Source organism: Cygnus atratus, chromosome 12, assembly GCF_013377495.2.
Source record: "Cygnus atratus isolate AKBS03 ecotype Queensland, Australia chromosome 12, CAtr_DNAZoo_HiC_assembly, whole genome shotgun sequence".
NCBI lineage: Eukaryota > Metazoa > Chordata > Aves > Anseriformes > Anatidae > Cygnus > Cygnus atratus.
Genome location: NC_066373.1, coordinates 12,612,778 through 12,631,987, shown reverse-complemented (window position 1 = coordinate 12,631,987; position 19,210 = coordinate 12,612,778). Strand labels below are relative to the sequence as shown.

The window sequence follows — 19,210 nt, the reverse complement described above, 5'->3', positions numbered from 1 at the left end:
AGCGCTGGTGCCCAGCACCAAGCCCAGGTGGGTTTGGAGACCTCTGATGATGGAGACCCTGCGGCCCCTCTGGGTGACCTGTGCCTGCGCTCAGCCATGGGCAGAAACACGTCCTGATGCATGGGGCGAACCTCCCGTGCTCCACTTGGTGCCCGCTGCCCCTCGCCTGCATGCAGCCACTGATGGGGACCCCTGGCTGCTGTGCCCCAGCTGAGGGGCCCAGCTCCCGGCCTCCCCTCCCTAAAGGCAGGGAGGCTCCGGGCCCTCCAGCACCTCGCACCCCTTCCCTGGCCTCCCTGGGGTGCCCACATCCGCCCTGCCTCGGGGAGCCCGGTGCTGGGCCCAGCACCCAGCCGGGGGCGCAGAGGGGCAGGGGCACCGGCACCCCTCTGCCCGACGCACGCGGTGGCCGTGCTGGCTCCTGGTGGCCCTGGTGCCCCCGGGGACCCCCAGCTCGGTGCCCCCAGGCTGCTCCCCGAGCCCCGGAATCCATCGGGGGTGCCGCAGGAGGGGGCCGGCTGGGGGGACTCGGGCAGAGCGGGGGCACCGAGGGGTGCGAGGGGGGGACCGGGGCGGGGGGGGGGGGCGGCGCCGGGGCGGGGCTGGGCGGTCCCGGGGGCGGCGGGGGGGCCGGGCTCTGTCCCCCGCCGTTGCCGGTGACGTCGCGGCGGGGCCGGCAGCGCGGCGGAGCGGCGGAGCGCCGGGGCCATGCATCCCCCGGCCGGCCCCGCGGCCTCCCCCGGCCCCGCCGCTCCCCCGGCGGGGGCCGAGCTGCTGCGGTGGCAGTGGCAGGAGGTGCAGGTGCCGTGCCTGGTGGCCGCCTGGATCCTGGTGGCCAGCCTGGCCAAGATCGGTGAGTCCCGGCCCCGGGGCCCCGAGCCCCGCTCACCGGCTGCGCGCCGAGGGAGGCGGCTCCGGGGGTCCCAGCCCCGGGCGAGCGGGGGTGGTCGTGGGTGGCACCGGGGCCGGGGGTGATGCTGATCACCCTGCCATGGCACGGGGCATGGTGGTGGCCTGCGGAGGGTGCGATGATGGGGGACGGAGCGGGTCTCACAGCAACGGGGAGCCACCTGCCAGGAGATGCGGTGGGGCTCGGAGGCTGCCGGCGGGGCTGGGAGCGAGGCCATGTCCCCAGCACCGGGATGGGTTTGGTGGTGCTGGGTCACACCTGAGCCACGCGGGCTTGGTGGGCACAGAGTGGGCTCAAGGGGCAAACTGGTGACCTTGGGCACGGGTGTCCTCCTCGGGGCACAGCTGCAGGAGCGGGCACAGGGAGTGGGCACGCTCTGGGTTTGGTGCCGGCTCCGGCATCGGGAGGAAATGTGGGCTGGGAGCTGGGCATGGAGGTCTCCGGGCAGCTGGGCACCAGTGGGAGCTCCCAGGGCACAGGGCAGACCATAGCTGTCACCGCCAGCCGGCCTGTGCCTGCCCCCAGCATCACCAAAACCATGGGTTTCGACCTCGCGCTCCTCTCCTCCTGCGGCCTTCTTGCAGAGAAGAGCTAAAGCTCCGCAGGGGATAAATTAAGGCACGCCATGAGCTTAAAAATACAACCCTCTGCCGGCGGCTGTGCCACCTCCAGCTGCCGAGTGCGCCTCTCCTGCAGAAGAGCAGAGAAAGCAGTCCTTGCTCCACTTCTCATTTTCAGACATCTGAAAACGAGCTCTCTTTGGGCTTGCCTTGACACCTTCCCCTCCCCATGCCATGAGCCGAGCTGCTGCCACCCCACATGCAGCCTTGGTGGGCACTGCCATACCCTGCTTGGTGGCTGTGGTGACACACCAGCCAGGTGTCCCACAGCTCCAGGCTGCCACATCCCCCCCTATGCTCCTAGCCTGGAGCAAGGAGGGCCACCAGCCCCCCGAGGTGGCACCTGCTGTCCCCAGAGTGCCTTGGTGGGTGCTGGGGGAGGTGGGGGATGTGGGGACGAGGGTCCCCTGGGTGCCAGGTGCTGGGCACGGGCTGGTGCGGAAGAGCCACTGCGGCGCTGGGCTGCCAGCTCACAGCCCTGTGACTGCAGGGGAGGAAGCGGCCCCGGCTCCGTGTGGTGGGGAAGTGACACTGGAGGCTCTTGTTCTTGGAAACCGTCACGATGCTGGGGTGCCCCGAGCCAGCAGAGAGCAAATGCCCGGGGCGGAGAAAACCGCTTTGGGTGTTGCCTTCCTGCACAGCGAGGCGTCATCCGGGCTTTGCAGCCTCTCTTGCTCTGTTTGCTGTGGGGAAAGAGCGAAAGGAGGAAATGATGAGCATCGCCCCCAAACCGCTCTGCACCCATGGAAGGTGTTGCTGGGCCCCTAAGGGTTGGCAGCAAACGGGCATTTTTCCACCCAGCAGCATTCCTGCAGGTCACCACCTCCTCTCCTTGCAGCACGTGGTCCCCCGGCCCCAGTGTTTCCAGCACAAGCATCTCTTGCTTGTTTCCTCTCCGACCCCTCTGGCACCCCAGGCGCTGCAGGGATGGAGCAGGGCTTGTCCCCGAGTCCTCCCGCTGGCACATCCCGTGCTGTGGATTTCTCCAGCAGCGCGGATTATGGCTCTGAAGTTAATTCACATGTGGCTAAGTTACCGTTGCTGTGGGAACGTTAATGCTGAAATTCTTGACTAGCGGGTGTAAAATTAGAGCTCCTGCCACCCGTCCCCGCTCGCTGAGCCCGTGCTGCAGAGGAGCTCGTGTGCTGGGATTCGCTTGTGAGGGCGGCAGCGTGCAGAGCGAATGAAGCCTCCAGCATTTCCATGCCCTGGCTGTGCAGGCAGGGTTGTTCAGGGCAATGCTGTGAAGTCTCCAGCATTTCCATGCCCCTCGTCCTGCATGGCCGGCGGTGGGCTCTGAGCTGTTGTTTCTGCTTAGGAAGTAGATCTCAGATGTCTCATCTAATTCAGGGCTTGGCTGCAAAGAAGGAATGCAAATTTACCGGGAAGTGTCAGGGAAGGAGTAAGGAGCATCAGGAGGCCCTGACCTCGGTGCTCAGGGTGTCCACATCTCAGGGACACCGGGACTGGTCCCAGGCAGGATGGAGCAGGACTGGGAGGCATTCAGAGCAGAAGGCACAAGCAGTAGAGACATGGAAGCTGAGCTCCTTTAGGTTTACACCACTAGAGACAAGACCCTGGGCTAGGTAGACCTATGGTCCATCCATGGGCATTCCCAAGGAGAGGAGAAGCCAGGTGTTGGTGTGGGACCACAACACAGCTTTCCTTCTGGTGGGTGACTTGGCACAAGCCACGCGCACCTCTCAGCCAGCCAAAGAGCTTTAGAGACTGGGGTCTGGGGTGGCAGCAGGGCTGGGCATGCAGCTGAGTGATGCTTTGGCGGCTCTGATGTCCCTTGTACCTGCTGGGTGCCCGAGGACAAGGTGCTGAGAGTTGGCTCCAGAAGTGCCGGGAGGAGCCCACTCCACAGGAGGTTTCCTCATCTGACAGCCAAGTTGTGCTGCAGCACCGGGACACCAGAGCTGGTGGCAGTGCTGCCTGCGCAAGCTCAATGGTGAGGCAGAAAACCTCTGCGACCCTCAACGTACAGAATGCAGCACCCTGTGCTAGGAAGGAGAGATATGCAGGGGTGGGGGGGCTGGCCCTGGGGTCGCCGAGAAGCTGGAACGATTTGGGTTTACCCAGGACCCCCATGGGGATAAGGATGCCCTGTGGGGCAGGTCCCCTGTGCTGGCTGGAGTGACATCCCGCTGGTTGTGCCTGCCGTCAGGCTCATCGCTGCGGAGCTGATATATGAATAAGAAGGCGTGATCTGCTTGCTCCAAAAAAACACTTCCCATTTCGTGGCAGTTTAAGGTCTGCTCTGAACCTCAGATGGAATAAGCTGATTACTGGAAGCAGCTCTGACGGCGCAGCTCTCACGCGCCTCGTTTTTGCATGCAGGCAGGTTAGCCGGTGCTCTGGCAAGGAGGCTGCAGGGGTTTGCGTGCTGCTCCGCTTGTGTGGTCAGATGGCTGCAAACAAGGTCACCCCGTCACCAGGGCTGAGCATCCCTGTCTCTGAGAGGGGTAGCGTGTCCCTGTGACCAGGATGCCTCGCCTGAGCAGCAGCCAGCGCTGCTTGCGACACCGTGAGCATGCTCAGTGATGCTGTTCTCCTTTAAGCACAGATACCAGAGGCCAAAAAAGCAAGATACACAGCTGCTTGGCTTGTTTGGCAGTGGCTTGGGAGCAGGGGGTGGGGGGTGGTGGACCTGGGAGTTTCCTGTGGCCAGCTAACTAGAAGGTCTTCTGTTCACACATGGCCATGAAGTGTCCTTAGGTGCTCCGTTTCCCCACCCTAGGTCCCTCATGCATCAGCCAACCCTTTTGTGGAGCTGGTGGGTCCAGGATGCTCTGTCCGTGTGCCCCTTTGGCTGATGCTCACATTCTTCCTTTCCTTTTAGTTTTCCACCTGTCCAGGAAGGTGACGTCCATCGTCCCAGAGAGCTGCCTCCTCATCCTGCTGGGGCTGGGCCTGGGGGGCATCGTGTTGGCCGTGGCCAAGAAAGCCAAGTACCAGCTGGAGCCCAACATGTTCTTCCTTTTCCTCCTGCCCCCCATCGTCCTCGACTCGGGCTACTTTATGCCAAGCCGGCTGTTCTTCGACAACATTGGCGCCATCCTCACCTACGCAGTGGTGGGCACGCTCTGGAACTCCTTCACCACCGGCACCGCGCTCTGGGGGCTGCACCAGGCCGGGCTCATGGGTGGGTGCTGAGGGTTGCCCGGTGTGGGCCACATCCCCAAAAGTCGGGTGGGAGGTTGCAAGGCACACTGAATTTACAGCCCGTTGCCTGGCCCTGGCGTGGATCCCAGAGATCCCAGGACTTGGGAGCGATGTTCTGGCAGGACCAGCGAGCGTGGAGGACGAACGGGACCTGCTCAGAGCTGGGCTGACTCATGTCTTTGCTATTTTTGTCGCCGACCTTGGCTAGCTTTGCTGGCTCACTGCCGTGTTCCTTGTCCTCGGGTGGAGCTGCTGGCCCTGGCTGGCCCGGGCCATCCTCTGAGCCCTTCTGAGCCTGGAGGAACCACCAAAGGGGATGACCAGGCCTCATGAGCCAAGCCCCACAGCCCCTCGGGAAGGCCTCAGAGCTCAGGGAGGCAGACAAGGCACTGGGAGCGGACGGGGGACAGGCCTGTCCCTTACCTTGTCCACTGAGAGGGGCTCTGGGGAGGATGCTCTGCCTCATCTCGATCTGTCTGTCCCAGCAGATCCAGGCGTCGAAGCTGGGCTGATGGATTTCCTGCTCTTCGGCAGTCTCATCTCGGCTGTGGACCCGGTGGCAGTGCTGGCCGTTTTTGAAGAGGTCCATGTGAACGAGACCCTCTTCATCATCGTGTTCGGCGAGTCCCTCCTGAACGACGCCGTCACCGTGGTGAGTTGGAGCTAGGGGGGCCCCAACATCCTGAAGATGATTAGGGTGGCCAGGCACTGGCACAGGCTGCCCGGTGGAGCTGTGGGTGCCCCATCCCTGGAGGGGTTCAGTGTCGGGTTGGACGTGGCTTTGTGCAACCTGGTGTAGTGAAAGATGTCCCTGCCCACTGGATTTCCCCAGGCTGGGCAGAGGATGCGGGTGACATCCCCAGGCTGGGGACAGCCCCATGTTGCCAGGTCCCTCCACTCCTGGCCTTGGGGAAATGTATGCCTGCCGAGATGAGCTGTGTCCCCAGCGTGATTGGGGTGACACCTCCTGCAGGGCCCACCCATGCAGCTCCTCTCATGGTAGGGTGGTGCCCTGCCATTCCCAAAGGACCTTGCGTTCCCTTCAGGTGCTGTACAAGGTCTTCAACTCTTTCGTGGAGCTGGGCCCGGCGCACATCCATGCCACGGACTACGTGAAGGGGGTAGGTGAGTATGAACCCCACCAGCCCCTCCACCTCTTCCTCTGGCATGGAGGCACGGGGACGAGCACGGGCGCTGTCATACCGTGGGCCGGCACTGAGCCTGTCCCAGCCATCATCCGGAGTGGGCCGTTCTCAGGGGACGCTCTGGTGGGGACGCAGGTGGGAGCGTGGGGCCTGGCGAGGCCGTGGGGCATGGGCTGGCTCCTTGCGGCCTGCCCCAGGGGTGCGATCCAGCCTCTTCCCCCCAGCCTCCTTCTTCCTGGTGAGCCTGGGGGGCACGGCCGTGGGGCTGCTCTTCGCCTTCCTCCTGGCCCTGATCACGCGGTTCACCAAGCGCGTGCGCATCATCGAGCCGCTCTTCGTCTTCCTCCTGGCCTACGTCGCGTACCTGGCTGCTGAGATGGTCTCGCTCTCCGCCATCCTGGCGTGAGTACCAGGGGAGCAGGAGAACAAGGTTGCATTGCTGAGCAGTGCGAGGTGGTGAGCAGACCCACTCCTCATCCCACCATGGGGTTGTGACAGCTCCTTCTGGCCCTCTGCAGAGTCACCTTCTGTGGGATCTGCTGCAAGAAGTATGTGGAAGCCAACATCTCCCAGAAGTCCCGCACCACGGTCAAGTACACCATGAAGACGCTGGCCAGCAGCTCAGAGACCATCATCTTCATGTTTCTGGGCATGTCGGCTGTGGACACCTCCAAGTGGGCATGGGACACGGCGCTGGTGCTGGGCACCCTGTTATTTATCCTGCTCTTCAGAGCTGTGGGTCAGTATGTCCTGCTGGGCCAGCCCTTTTCATCCCAAAGAGTGGTGGCTCCCAGGAATGGCTCCTGGCCTGGGCTTTGCCCCATCTCCAGGAGCAGGCAGGGCTCTGCCTGTGTCCCAGGCTCATGTCCTCCTTCTTCCCCAGGTGTTGTCCTCCAGACCTACGTGCTCAACCGCTTCCGCCTCATCCCCCTGGACAGGATCGACCAGGTGGTCATGTCATACGGTGGCCTCCGTGGAGCCGTTGCCTTTGCCCTGGTCATCCTGCTGGACAGGGACAAGGTGAAAGCCAAGGACTACTTTGTGGCAACGACCATCGTGGTGGTGTTCTTCACGGTCATCGTGCAGGTGAGGATGGGCACCCTGCCTGCAGGGAGCCGCACCATGGATGGATGGATGTGAGCCTGGGGCTGGGGGTCTGGAGGGGCACGTTGTGGGACACAGCCTTCAGGTTTCAGGTCCCCAGGGTGGTCATTAGCCAGGTGCAAAGCACAGCAGGTCGGGTTGGTTGTGGTGCACGCAGCTGTTGCAGCCACTGTCCCCGGTCACTTCATGCTGCTTCTGCTCCCGTGCCCCAGCCGTGCACCCTCTTGCCCTCCCAGTCTTTCCCTTGCCCTCTCCTGCCATTCCAGGGCCTCACCATCAAGCCCCTGGTGACATGGCTGAAGGTGAAGCGCAGTGACCACCACAAGCCCACGCTGAATGAGGAGCTGCACGAGCACGTAGGTGCTCCCCACACTGCCTGGACAGGGCGAGAGCGATGTGTGGCCTCGGTTTGGCTGGGTGTGCTCAGCCCTGGGTCCCTCCACACCACTCTCACCCTATTCTCCTCCCTCAAGGCCTTTGACCACATCCTGGCGGCGGTGGAGGACATCGTGGGACACCATGGCTACCATTACTGGCGGGACAAGTGAGTGTCTTGCTCCACTGGCCATCAGGTGGATGGGGTGGACACCCCGGGAGGACAGCCCTGCTGTGGGTGGGCAGCAGGACCAGGAAGGTGTCTCTCTGTCCATCTGGAAGGGGACAGTCTGGCAATGGTGCTGCTTTTGCGCAGCAGACTGATGCTCCAAAAATGTCCCGGGCAGAAGTCAGGCAGATGTGGCCAGGGCAGCCTGGCTGCTGCAGGAGCTGGCATTGCTTGTCCATGCCAGAGCTGCTGCGGGACCGTGGTGGCCACAGTGGTACTGCGCCTCCCCATGGATGGAGGACACTGAGGAGGGAACTGTTAAACCCTGTTAGTGTTTATCTGCAGCGTCACAACAGGAAAAGGATGCAGAGAGCCTGCTTCCTGGAGGGGAAGCTCCAGCTGGGCAGCTGCACCAGCTCCTGCCCTGCTCCCAACTGGTCTCTGGCTTCCCCTTGGCCCAGGGACAAAGTGGCAGCGTGTCCTGTCCCCTCCTACCCTTCCCTGTCTGTGTGTCCCTGGGCACAGCCAGCTCCTGCATGCCCAGCCTGCTCTCACCACGCTTTGGACACTCTTGGCCTTGCATGGGCAGAAGTCCCCTGGCTATCGACCCCATCTGTCCCCTGTGGGTGCTCAACCACCTGTGTCTCCATCTCGCTCCAGGTGGGAGCAGTTCGACAAGAAGTACCTGAGCCAGCTCCTGATGAGGAAATCTGCGTACAGGCTGCGGGACGAGATCTGGGATGTTTACTACAAGCTGAACATCCGCGATGCCATCAGCTTCGTGGACCAGGTAGGGGCGCGTGGCAGGAGCTGGGCAGGGGGCTGTCAGCGTGGCGGTCCCCACGGGCTGCCCATGGCGGTGGGCACTCCCCCAGCCCATCTCTGTCACCCCCCAGGGTGGCCACGTGCTGTCGGCCGCCAAGCTGGCGCTGCCCTCCATGCCCAGCCGCACGTCCATGTCGGAGTCGTCGGTCACAAACCTGCTGTGAGTACAAGCACCCCTCCGAGCCCCAGCCCCCGGGCAGCGCTCGCAGGACCCCTGCAGCCGCCCCCTTCACCGGAGAGGGCCCGATCCATCGGGATGCTCCGTCTACCCTAGGAGGGAGAGCGGGAGCGGCGCGTGCCTGGACCTGCAGGTGATCGACACGGTGCGCAGCCGGCGGGACAAGGAGGACGCCGCGATGCACCACGTGCTGCGAGGGAGCCTCTACAAGCCCCGCAGGCGGGTGAGCGTTCCCTGGCCACGGCGCCCGCAGCAGGAGCGGGGATGGAGGATGCTGCGTGGGGCCAGCTGCTCATCCTGTGTCTCTTTGCCTCTCCCTCGGCCAGTACAAGGCCAGCTACAGCCGTCACTTCATCTCTCCAGATAAACAAGAGCGCCAAGATAAAGAAATCTTCCGGCAGAACATGAAGAGGCGCCTGGAGACCTTCAAGTCCACCAAGCACAACATCTGCTCCTCCAAGAGCAAAGCCAGGATGAAGGAAAAGGGCAGGAAGAAGGCAAGTGGTCCCCAAACTGCTGCTCCCCTACTAGCTGTGAGGTTTGGCCTCCTTGAGGCTGCGGACAGAGAGGTCCTGCTGGGGGTGGATGAGGTGCTGCAGGGCTTCGGCATCTCCAGAGCCCAAGGGGAGAGTGGGGAGTCCCCCCCCAGCACCTCACCTCCATCCTGCGTGGGTGCCCAGCAGGCATGGGACCTGCGTGGGTGCTGCATGTCCCCATGTCCCCATCACGCCAGAGCTGCCCCATGTGGTCCCGAGCCCTGGAGAAGATGAAAATTTCTTTTCCAAGCATGCTCAGGGCCACCTGGGGACAGTGCTGGGGTTTGCACAGGGCAGGTCCCAGCCAGGTCCCTCTCGCTCTGCAGAAGGACATCTCTCTGACCAGCGATGCACCCAACGGGAGGACGCACAGGAGTGTCCCCTGGCAGGAGGCAGGTAAGGCTGGTGGCAGGCGAGGCCCCTGGGTCCTGCAGGGGGTCCCGTTGGGGTGGGATGGCAGTAGCACGCTGTGACTGCCCACTGCCAGCTCGGAGGCACGGCAGCACCGGAGTTGTGCTGGCAGCAGGTCCTTCTCCCATGGGTGCAGGGGGTCGGTTTTCAGGGTACCTGGTCCCCATGCACCACCCTGTCTGGCTGCAGCTCCTGTGCTGGTGCTGGTCAGCTCCGAGGAGGAGGAGAGCGATAGCTCAGAGACGGAGAGAGAGGACGACGAAGGGATCGTGTTCATCGCTCGAGCTACCGATGAGGTCCTGCAGGGAAAGGCCACCCCTGGTAGGCACCGGCACTCCCGCACCCAGCAGGGCAGCTGCTTGGGTAGCTCATCCTTCCTCCATCTGCAGAGCAAAACTGACTTGGGCTGTGCAAAACCGGTGGGCTGTGCAAAAGTCAGTGGAGCATGGCTAGGAGAATTGCTCTTCTCTGTGGCCCTGGAGGCATAGCAGAGCCTCCTTGGTGGCTCTTGCACCCCTGGGCCAGCTGGGAAGGCTCTCATTTGGTGGCAGTCATTGCTTGCAGGGCTCAGGGAGAGGGCAGGAGCCATGCAATATCCCCCTCTGTCCTTCCTTCTGTGTCCCCAGGCAGCCTGGATGTCTGCCCCAGCCCCTGCATCATCCCGCCATCGCCCACCTTGGCAGAGAAGGAGCTGCCGTGGAAAGGAGACCAGGCTGACCTGGCTGTTTACGTCTCCTCGGAGACCACCAAAATCGTGCCAGTGGATATGCAGAAAGCGTGGAACCAAAGCATCTCCTCCCTGGAGAGCATCGCCTCCCCACCGGGCATTGAGACGGGACCGCAGCACAGGCGATTCGCCTGCCCCGTGCTGGAGGAGCAGCCCCAGTCGGCGAGCCAGGCGATGCCAGAGCAGATCTCCTGCTTCCAGTTCCCCAGCCACGTCTCTAAGAGCGGCAGGTCGCTGAGCGACAGCAGCCCGGATGGCGTGGAGCAGCAGGAGCTGCAGCCTTTGATGGCCGCGGAGGAGCAGGGCAGGGTGCTGCCCCCCACCGAGCCCCGGCGGCTCATGTTCAGCAGAGCCAGCCACATCTGAGCTGCGCCACGGACGGGGCAGGGGCTGGAGGCAGGCTGTGACCAGCCGACCGCTCTGCCGTCTCGCTTCGTCAAGCTTGTGTGTGTCTCCTCCAACTCCAGGAGAGCCCAGTGCTCCTGGAGCTGCACTCACCTCCTGACGGTAGAGAAATGGGCTCGATGCTGCCGTAGCAGGTACCAGCCTCATCCTCCTAGGGAGGCACAGACCCCCAAACCTCGCTCTTCCTCTCTGGTCTTCCTCTCGCATCTTCGCAGTGCTGGGAGGCCAGAGATTTTCCTCCCAGAGGTGGGATCCCAGCCGGACTTGATGCCATTGCGGCTGTGCCACCTGGAGGTGTGGGGGTCCTGGCTGGGGGGCTGCTCGTGGGTGCGAGCGCCTGAGCCTGGCTCTGTGTAGGAGGCTCGTGCACAACAGCCCACCTACACCCAGCACCGAGCGGCCGATTGCTCAGAGCATGCACGGACCTCAGCTGGGAGACCAGAGACCGACTCCTTTCCAGGGCAGCTGTGTCTCCCCTGGGTTTTGGAGGCACCGTGGAGGCAAAGCCATGACTTTCTCAGGACTAGGAGCAGCGCTCCGGGGGTTTGGCTCCACCGGGAGCCAGGCTGCGTACGCACAGGAACTATTCTAGCACCCAGCCGGCTGTGCCAGCCTCACACCTCTTGTCTGGATGTGCTCCCCGTAGCTGCCGTGTTCAGCTTTCTGGCTTTGTGGGGAGGCAGTGGCCCTGCACAGCATCCTTGGTGTTCATCCTGCCTGCATCCCAGTCCCTCCAGTTGCCTGGGGCTGGTCACAGCACGAGGGGGTGAGCAGCGGGTGTGAATGTAGGTCGGAAGCTGGGGAGATGGGCGAAAGCTGAGTGCATCTTCAAAGGTCTGTCCCCACCACCTGCCTCCCAGCCACCCCGGGTCCCTCCTGAGAGGGAGGTGGGATCGGGCGGCCCATGCAGCGATCCTTTCCTGCTGTGACCCCGAGGGACAAGAATCGCTCCCCGAGAACTGCCCGGAGCTCAGTGGGGCAGCCGGGCGCAGGAAACCACACGGTCCAGGCAATGTGGGAGGGTTGGGGATGCTCCTCTTCGGGCCGAATGGTGCTTTGGGCTGTTAAAAGCCAAAAGCAAGCAAATAACTGTGTGATCATCTACCTGGGGGTGTTGAGACAGCAGGTGTCAAGGGGATGTTTAGATGCACAGGGTGAACGAGCCCAACGTAGGGCGGGCAAGATGGTGTAGCTCAGGTACTGCTAGCAAGGCTCAGCGAAGGCCATTCTGCTCAGTACCTGTCCTACCAGCTGGAGCATGAGGTTTTTAAAAGGATTTTATATAGTTTTGCATTTCTTGTATGCCTTATTCTGGATTTGATTTCTGATATTGGGCCATACTAAATCTCTAGCTGGGTCAGTGTTTTATGTAGCCAATGGGCACCACAAACGACTCGACACTTAATATCTTATTTGCAAGAATATTGTTTTAATGTGAAAATATATGCAGAGTATTTTGTAATGTTCAATAAATCAGAGTTGGAGCAGGTGCCATGGTCTGGACTCACTGCTGTCTGGGAACCTCTGCACATCTCACCTCCTGCAGCTCCTGGGTGGGTTCTCATCACCACATCCCTGTGCTCTCTGCCCTTCCAGCTCACCTCGCAGATTCAGTATGCTCAGCTGGCTTCCCTTTTCAGGGTATTCTGGGACTCAGGAACCTCTCAAGCTTGGATCAGTGCCTCACATGCAGCGCTGAGAACCCTTTCCTCCAGTCCAGCCCAAGCTGCCGGGTTGCTGCGTGTGCTGGCTTCCGTCCTCCCTCCATCTGCTGGCTACACATCCAAGGCAAAGGCCAGCAGCCCGTGAGCTCGGAGCCCTCTCTTTCCACCTTCAACCCCAGCCACGCTGTGGCCACTCGGTCGCCTTCCAGGGATGGTGGCTCCTACTGCACCCACAGGGTTTTGTCAGTATTTGCTCTCATGCTCCAATCTCTGTATTTCCCTCTCCTGCCTGCACAGGGCTGCTCTGCACCTCCCAGCGCAGCACAGATCCGTCTCTTCCAGCCTAAAAATACCAAAGCGCTTCAGTGGAAAAACACGAGAACCAGGCCAAACCACGAGCACATGTGCCCAAACCTCTGCTTCTCCAGGACAGAGTAAGGCACAACAAATTAGCTGCCTGTCAGACTGTAACCCAGAACACACAACCCTCCGACTGTTATTATAAGCAACCCCATCCTGGAGCTGTCTGACTATTGCAGACCATTTTGCACACAGGCTTCTCCTTGCTCTGCCATTAGATCTGCACATTTTTTCCACAGTGATTTACTTTCTCCAGTGCTCGGCTCCTCCAGTTTCTCCGTGGTACTTGTGAAGTCAGCAGAGGATGGAAGGCAGCGCTGGTAACGGGGCCCCAGCGGGATGCAAGAGCCAGGCTGTGGGCGATGGGCTGGCGGTGGCCATCTCCCAAGTCAGCTGAGCAGCAGCTTTGTGCAGTCATCTCAAAATCACAGCCTTGCCATCGCACAATGTGTGTTGAAGCATCAGGCAAGTTTTACATACAGACAGAGCAGATACATCTGGGGAGCCCCATATTGCAGCTAGCATCCAGCTGTGTCTAACAGGTACCAAATCGAGGGGAATAATCTTTCCTTGAGCTGCCAACTTCACGTTCTCCATTGCAGCAAGGGTGCTGTTGACTCACGCCACCTCGCGTGCTTCTTCATTCTGCTCCATCTCCGGAGCACTTCTGACTCCTGGTGTGATGTTTTCATGATGGCGGGAAGCAGCTGAATGGGTGTCCAGCTTCTCCCCTCTCACTTTGCCCTTGGCTTTCCAGCAAGCACAGATCATGGCAGAGGCTTTGGCCATGAAAATGTGAGAACAGCAGGAAAGCAAACAGAGAATTCAGGAGAGGTGTTCAGTCTGATCATACCTGGGCAGACACATTTTGGAGACACATCAGCCCATTCATTGCTATTTTTGGTTCCTGTCCATGTGTCCAGGTATCCAGCTCCCGGCCTTCTGGCCAGGTGAGTAGCCAGGACAGGCCCAGGTGCTGTGATGGGGTGTTCCTGACCTGTGTTGTGAGACATTGATGGGGATGATGATGAGGTTTCTTTTGTTCTAAAGCTCACAAAATTGGTTTCTACCAGGTGCTGGGACATGCAATTTGTAGCACAGGATCCCTGGTTGCTGCCTCTGCTCTGCAGGATTTCTTGGCACTAAATCCTGCTGATACCCCTACAGCTGAATGCCCTTGCAGCTGCAAGGGGCTGACTTCCCCTTTGCCTGTTTGGGACAAGCTATCTGCATGTCCTATCCCATGTCTGCCTCCTGGCCAGAGGGTTGCATGGCCACCTCCTAATACCATCTGCTCTTCAGGCCAAGCAGCAGATCCAGCATGACCCTGCAGATCCTCGCCGCTTGGAGGCCAGTTTAGGAGGGGAAAAGGGTGTGAAGGAGAAGCTACCCCTCCATGAGGAGATCATCCAAGTCCTTTTGAGCTTCCCATGTCCACCCAAGGACCTACACCAGACAGGCTTCAGTGTCAGATCTCTCACCGTATAGACCTACGAAGCTCCCGGTGCCCAAACCTGGGAATGACCTGAAGGGAGACAGCACAGTGGCAACTCACCATCACCCGGCGGCCACCAGCACCATCAGTGATGAGGCCCGGGGCATCCTGCTGCTCGAGTGCCACCATGGCATCCCCTTTCCCCTGCAGCCATCCCTGCTCTCTGACATTCCTGGAAGTCTGTTGAAGGCGACTATTTGTTGTCACTCCTGAATTACCTCCAGAGGGGTGGATGTGAGTCCCGGCCCCAGTCTGCCCCGTGCAGTCGCTCAGCTGATGGACGTGAGCCATCCGGGGCCGCAAGGCGTGTTGTTGGTGACTGAGCCGGCATCAGTCAGCAGCCGGGAAGGATAATGAGGAACAGATTTGTGCTGGGCAGTGGTTCCCATGCTGCGTTCCAGGGCAGAGCGGCCAGGACGGGAGAGCTGCTGCCTTTGTGCTTCGCGCTGCACCCCTCCGGTGCGTGTCAGGCCAGCTCCTCAGCTCGCCCGTGTCTCTTTGCCGTCTGCGGGCAGCAAGCTTCCCTCTCCAGTGGCTCTGTCACCCGCTGGGCTGGCCAGGAGGCTGTGCCCTTATCCCAGGTCTGTGGGGGAGCAAGCTGCAGTGTGGACAGGCTGAGGACAGGCGAGATCAGTGGGATCTTCAAGCCAGGAGGAGCTGGGTGGGGTGATCCACACCCTTCTTCGTGGTTCAGATTTCTCTGCTTTTGCCTGGAGGAACAGACAGGACTGGGGGACTCCCTGCCTGGGAGGACTGCGTGGCCAGGCTGCTGCTCCTGGGGACTCTTGAAAAACAGCCAGGATGGATGCCAACACGTGGGGGCTTTGATTTCACGAGTAACCAGGATCCTACAGTTGTGATCTACCCCACAGAGCTATTCCTCGCAGCTGCAGAGAAGGCAAAGATCCCTGAAGAAGCCACAAAGGCTCCTCTTACCTCACTTTCTCCTGGCATCCAGTGCCACACAGCCAGGCTGCCCTGAAGGTAAATAAATGAAACCTGCATTGGGTTAGCTGGAGAGGGAGGGAGCTGAGGATGCTCTGGGGAGGCGGCAGCAGCCCACAGGTAGTCCCGAGCCTGTGGGCAGGGCTTGGGAGATGGGCCATGAAGAAGGGCTTGGGAAGGCCAGGGTGCCCTTCCTCTTGCAGTGGGACCCTGTTAGAAACATGGTTCTGCAGACAGGTCTGCTGTGTTTATGCTGTCACTGCCTGTGCGCAAGCTTCATCCCCCTGGAGCCCTCGCTGCTGAAGGCAGACAACCTGTTAGAGCTTTGCTTTGGCTCCCTGGCTAGCTTGGAAGGGGGGGCTGGCTTCTGGGCTGTGCATGCCTGGCTGTGAGTGGGTCTCTGGCAGTTTTGCTACTCTGAAACTCTCACAGGCAGCCTGGTGAGCACAGGGCTCAGAGCTGCCCACGCGGTGCCCTGAAAAACCTCCACTAGGCATGCTCTGGCAAACAGCACTGTGCAGAGGTCACCCCCTCCGCATTTCTCCTGGACACTTGTGGTCCTGCCTGCCTTTTTAGACCCCCCCCCAGCTCGCAGGGTCAGGATATTCCTTCTCACCTACTGCATACGTGCATGCATATGTAGATATTTTCAGTGGGTCTCTCCTGCTTATGGAGAAAGCTAGCAAAAGCTTTGGAAAGGTACCCCCAGAAAGGTGGGGAAAAAAGAAGAAAGCAAATATCCAGGCTTAGAATGCGCTATGTTTTCGCATGCTGCGATGTGGGGGCTGGCTCCCGGGAGCTGACCACTCAAGGAACACGAGCTTTTGTTTTCCTGGACTGAAAGGACCGGCTGAGTAAGCAGATTAGCTGGCCTGCTGCAGGAGGGTTGCATTGTCTGAGGAAGGCATGTTGGCTAAATAACAGAATTAGCTGGTGACCTCTGAAAGGCTCGCTCTGATCTTTGTTTTCTTCTGCTAAGGAACAGACAGAATTGTTATAAATGTTTGATTTTTTTTTATCTCCTTAGCAAAAATAGCTTTTGAAGCAAACAGGAAATTACAGTGTGCAATAAAGAGCAAAGAAAGTCGAACAGCTACCTCACTGAGCTTGGATTTGTCTACAAATCCAGCTCCACTTTACCAAAGGTGACTAAACCGCCCCAAACCCTCACGTGGCAGAAACCCTCTGAGGTGCTACTCCCACTGCTGTACCTGGCCAGAAATGGGGGACCTGCGGGGTGCCAAATCCCAGCCAGGAGCCAGGGTGGAGGGCAGAGCACCCAGGTCGACCTGCCCCACTGACCTGCCTGTTTATTCGCACCAAAGCCTTGCAGCAGAAGGAAGCAGAGACCTCACGCGTGAGGTGCTGGCAGGAGGGACAGGCACCTTCCTCTGCCACGCACAAGGTCAGCGGCTAATAGACTAGTTACCATTGATCATTTAATTATAGATGGGCCCCTAGCTGCGCTGCTTTCCAAGAGACTGCCCCGCACGGAGCCCTAGGCCCTAGGTCAGCTTGGCTGCCTCCGTCTGGGCCATTTAATTGGGATTATAATTAACACCCACCAGCCTAATCAGTCCGCCTCTGTGCACAGCCCTGTGGGCGAGCCGCCGCAGCACCGCGCCAGCAGGGAGGCGTAGGCAGCCTCAATGCAGCCCGGGTGCAGCGAGGGGGAGGCAGGAGAGGGGCCGGCGCTCCCCGGAGTGCTCCAGGCCGGGGGCCGAAGGGAATGGGCCGGGGTCCCGGCCCCGGCATGGCCGGCAGGTGTCGCCCCGCACCGCGGCCTGGCCCCGGCCGCCGCCCGCCTCGAGAGCCCGGGGCGCCGGCCCGCCCGCGCCGGGGGCAGCCGGGGACAAGATGGCGGCCCCGCTGAGGGGGAGCGGAAGGAGGGGGGGCGGGGGACCTGTTCTTCTGCAGAGAGAGCAGGTTTAGGGGGGGAATAAATGTGTATCTATATGAAATCCTGTATGGAGTGTGAGGGGAGGATTGGGCCATCCTGGCCCGGGCCCCTGTGGCTTTACAGGCTCTCGGGGGGTTGTGGAGGGTGTGTGGGACGGCTGTCCTTTGAGGTGCTTGCTTTGCCCAGTCGGTGCTGGTGCCTCCCGGTCCCCTCCGCCTGCTCCGTTGCTGGCCGTACCCTGCCTTGGTGTGGGAGCAGAGTTCTCGTTGGGGAACGGCAGCACTGATGGAAGAAGGGTGAATGAGAGGAAAGTGGGAGAGACCGATGGGAAGGAGGGGAGGGAGACACACAAGTCCTCTCCCTTCACTTGTCTCAAGGCTTATTTACTAATTGAGTAGTGCTCTCTAGGTTTATTTACTAATTCAGTAGTGTTCTCTAGCCCTGATGCCTGCTCATTCCCAGTGCAGGGTCCTCTCCCTCAGACACAGGTGGGGAATAAGGGGCCTCTGGCGTAGGACCCACCACACGATATCCTCCATGAACCCCCCATGCCCCACGTCCCACCTGCTCTGGGTCCCTGCCTTGTTGCATTTTTTCCCTTTGCTGGCATTCCCCAAGCTTTGCTCCTCTACTTGCCAGCTACATGCATCCCAGAGCAGCCCTATCCCTGTCAAGCAGGTGGTGTCCACGGAGCACAAGGTGCTCCCCGTCACCTTCGTGGCTCTGGAGCTTCAGCCGGCAGAGGTGGCTCCCATCTCCCCTGGGGAGAGGACCCTGACCCCAACCTGCTGTTTGCCTGCTGCTAAGTGGCTTCAAATTCAGCCTGAAGCCTTGTGGAGCTGCTCAGTTGAGACAGAGATGGAGGAAGCAGATTCTTCTCCTTCACTACCAACTGGCAAGGCTGGAGGAAGGCCATGTCTTACCAGGCTGCCATTCTCCCGCTAGAACTACCAGTGGGGTTCAAAACACTTGGGAAGCACCTGGAGGACCAAGAGTGGAACTCACCCAAGTTTAGTGGGCAGTACTCAGCCCAGCTGCATGCAGGCAAAATAAGAGCTGGTCCCAGGGAACGCCCATGTGGCTCCATAAAGTGCTGATTATATGCCCACAGCTGGAGCTGCACCTCGGGGCTGTTGCTCTGCCCCGGTGAGTGCAGATCTAACCCAGCTGCTTCTCTGCCTGCCTGCTCTGGCGGAGCAGACTGTGGGCAGGTGAGAGCTTTCCTTCTCTCCAGAGAGGATCTGCCATGGGAGAATGGTTTGCAGGATCTGTTGGGATCTGCTGGGCGCAGGCTGCTCTGCAAGCGTTGGCTGTAAGTGTGGGGTTTGTGAGGGGCTAGGGGCTGGCTGGGGGTTTGGCAGGGTGTTCACCCGGTAGGGACGGTAATCCTGGGGCCGGAGCTCCAGGAGCAGGTTGATGGAGGTGCTGTGGTCCTGTGCTGCTGGAGTAGTGGGTAGGACCTGGGTGCTGGCCCCACTGAGTGCCCAAGCTAAGGTGGGCAGCGCTCGTTGGTGGGTCCCTCTTTGCTGGATCCTGGGGGTTAGAAGCCCTCCCTCCTAGCTAGGCATGGTTGCATTTGGGTCACTTTTGGGATGAGAAGGGACAGGTGCCCTGCCTAGAAATGTGTCCTGTGTTTGCCTGTGTTTCTGCTGTTGCTCAGCACTTCTGTGGGGACTGTATCTGCCTCTCCTGGCAGAGGCTAGGTGGGTATCTGGGTGCTGGGTGCTCATGTGAGCTGGGCACAGAGCAGTGACATGAGCTGGCAGGTCTTCTGATGGCACAGAGTCACGCTGGGGCCATCCTTCCAACCCTCACCCTGTTAGGCAGACCTGGAAAGAGGATCAGGCCCTGGCACCTGTGACGGGGTTTAAAGAAGCTGTGAGACCCCGTGATCCACGTCTGTGGGGCAGGGGCTCGAGGTGTCAGCCAGGCTGGAGCAGGAAGGGTGGAGGAGCCCATGGGCACATCTAGCTTGGAGGTGAGCATGCTGTCTCAGAGTACAGTAAACATGTGCTGTTGCGATTAAACAGTATGCAGCACCACTGCCAGCAGGGTTGGTTAGCATGGGGAGGTAAACAGATGACTGTTTCATGCCATTAAGTACGTGGCATCTGGAGAGAGATGGATCAGTTTTAGGCTGCTCTTCAGAGACAGCCAGTCTGCCCTTATCTAACCAGAGATGGTGGTGAGTTTTGAAGCGGCCATCCAGAAGCCACAGCTGGACTTCTAAGCATTTTGTCCTCAGGAAAGGGAGGCAGTACCCCAGCTCCATG

The 19,210-nt window shown here is 60.5% G+C and overlaps 1 protein-coding gene across 10 annotated transcripts; it reads left to right on the top strand.

The window, feature by feature from the left end:
• The first annotated feature begins 668 nt into the window (after positions 1-668).
• Positions 669-12,069, top strand: SLC9A5 (solute carrier family 9 member A5). Of its 10 annotated transcripts, none has more exons than XM_035543794.2 (16): positions 669-853; positions 4,376-4,678; positions 5,187-5,350; positions 5,745-5,823; positions 6,068-6,245; positions 6,362-6,582; positions 6,727-6,929; positions 7,214-7,303; positions 7,421-7,491; positions 8,152-8,281; positions 8,388-8,476; positions 8,591-8,717; positions 8,821-8,991; positions 9,357-9,426; positions 9,631-9,762; positions 10,068-12,069. In XM_035543794.2, the coding sequence occupies exons 1-16, from the start codon at positions 709-711 to the stop codon at positions 10,532-10,534; spliced, it is 2,640 nt and encodes an 879-aa protein (XP_035399687.1). In that variant the 5' UTR covers positions 669-708; the 3' UTR covers positions 10,535-12,069. The 10 variants fall into 10 exon arrangements, with proteins under 10 accessions (XP_035399687.1, XP_050569258.1, XP_050569257.1 ...); XM_050713301.1 differs by having other exon boundaries at positions 676-853; positions 4,376-4,608; positions 5,184-5,350; positions 7,184-7,303; positions 10,068-12,057; XM_035543798.2 differs by having other exon boundaries at positions 685-853; positions 4,376-4,608; positions 10,068-12,057.
• The last annotated feature ends 7,141 nt before the right edge of the window (positions 12,070-19,210 follow it).

What these genes read in the sequence shown, in the direction of transcription:
- SLC9A5 (XM_035543790.2), top strand. Translation starts at nt 709, where the DNA reads ATGCATCCCCCGGCCGGCCCCGCGGCCTCCCCCGGCCCCGCCGCTCCC. An exon ending in TCTTCACGGTCATCGTGCAG is followed by an intron (nt 6,930 to 7,213) that starts GTGAGGATGGGC and finishes CTGCCATTCCAG; the next exon opens with GGCCTCACCATCAAGCCCCT. An exon ending in GCAGGGAAAGGCCACCCCTG is followed by an intron (nt 9,763 to 10,067) that starts GTAGGCACCGGC and finishes CTGTGTCCCCAG; the next exon opens with GCAGCCTGGATGTCTGCCCC.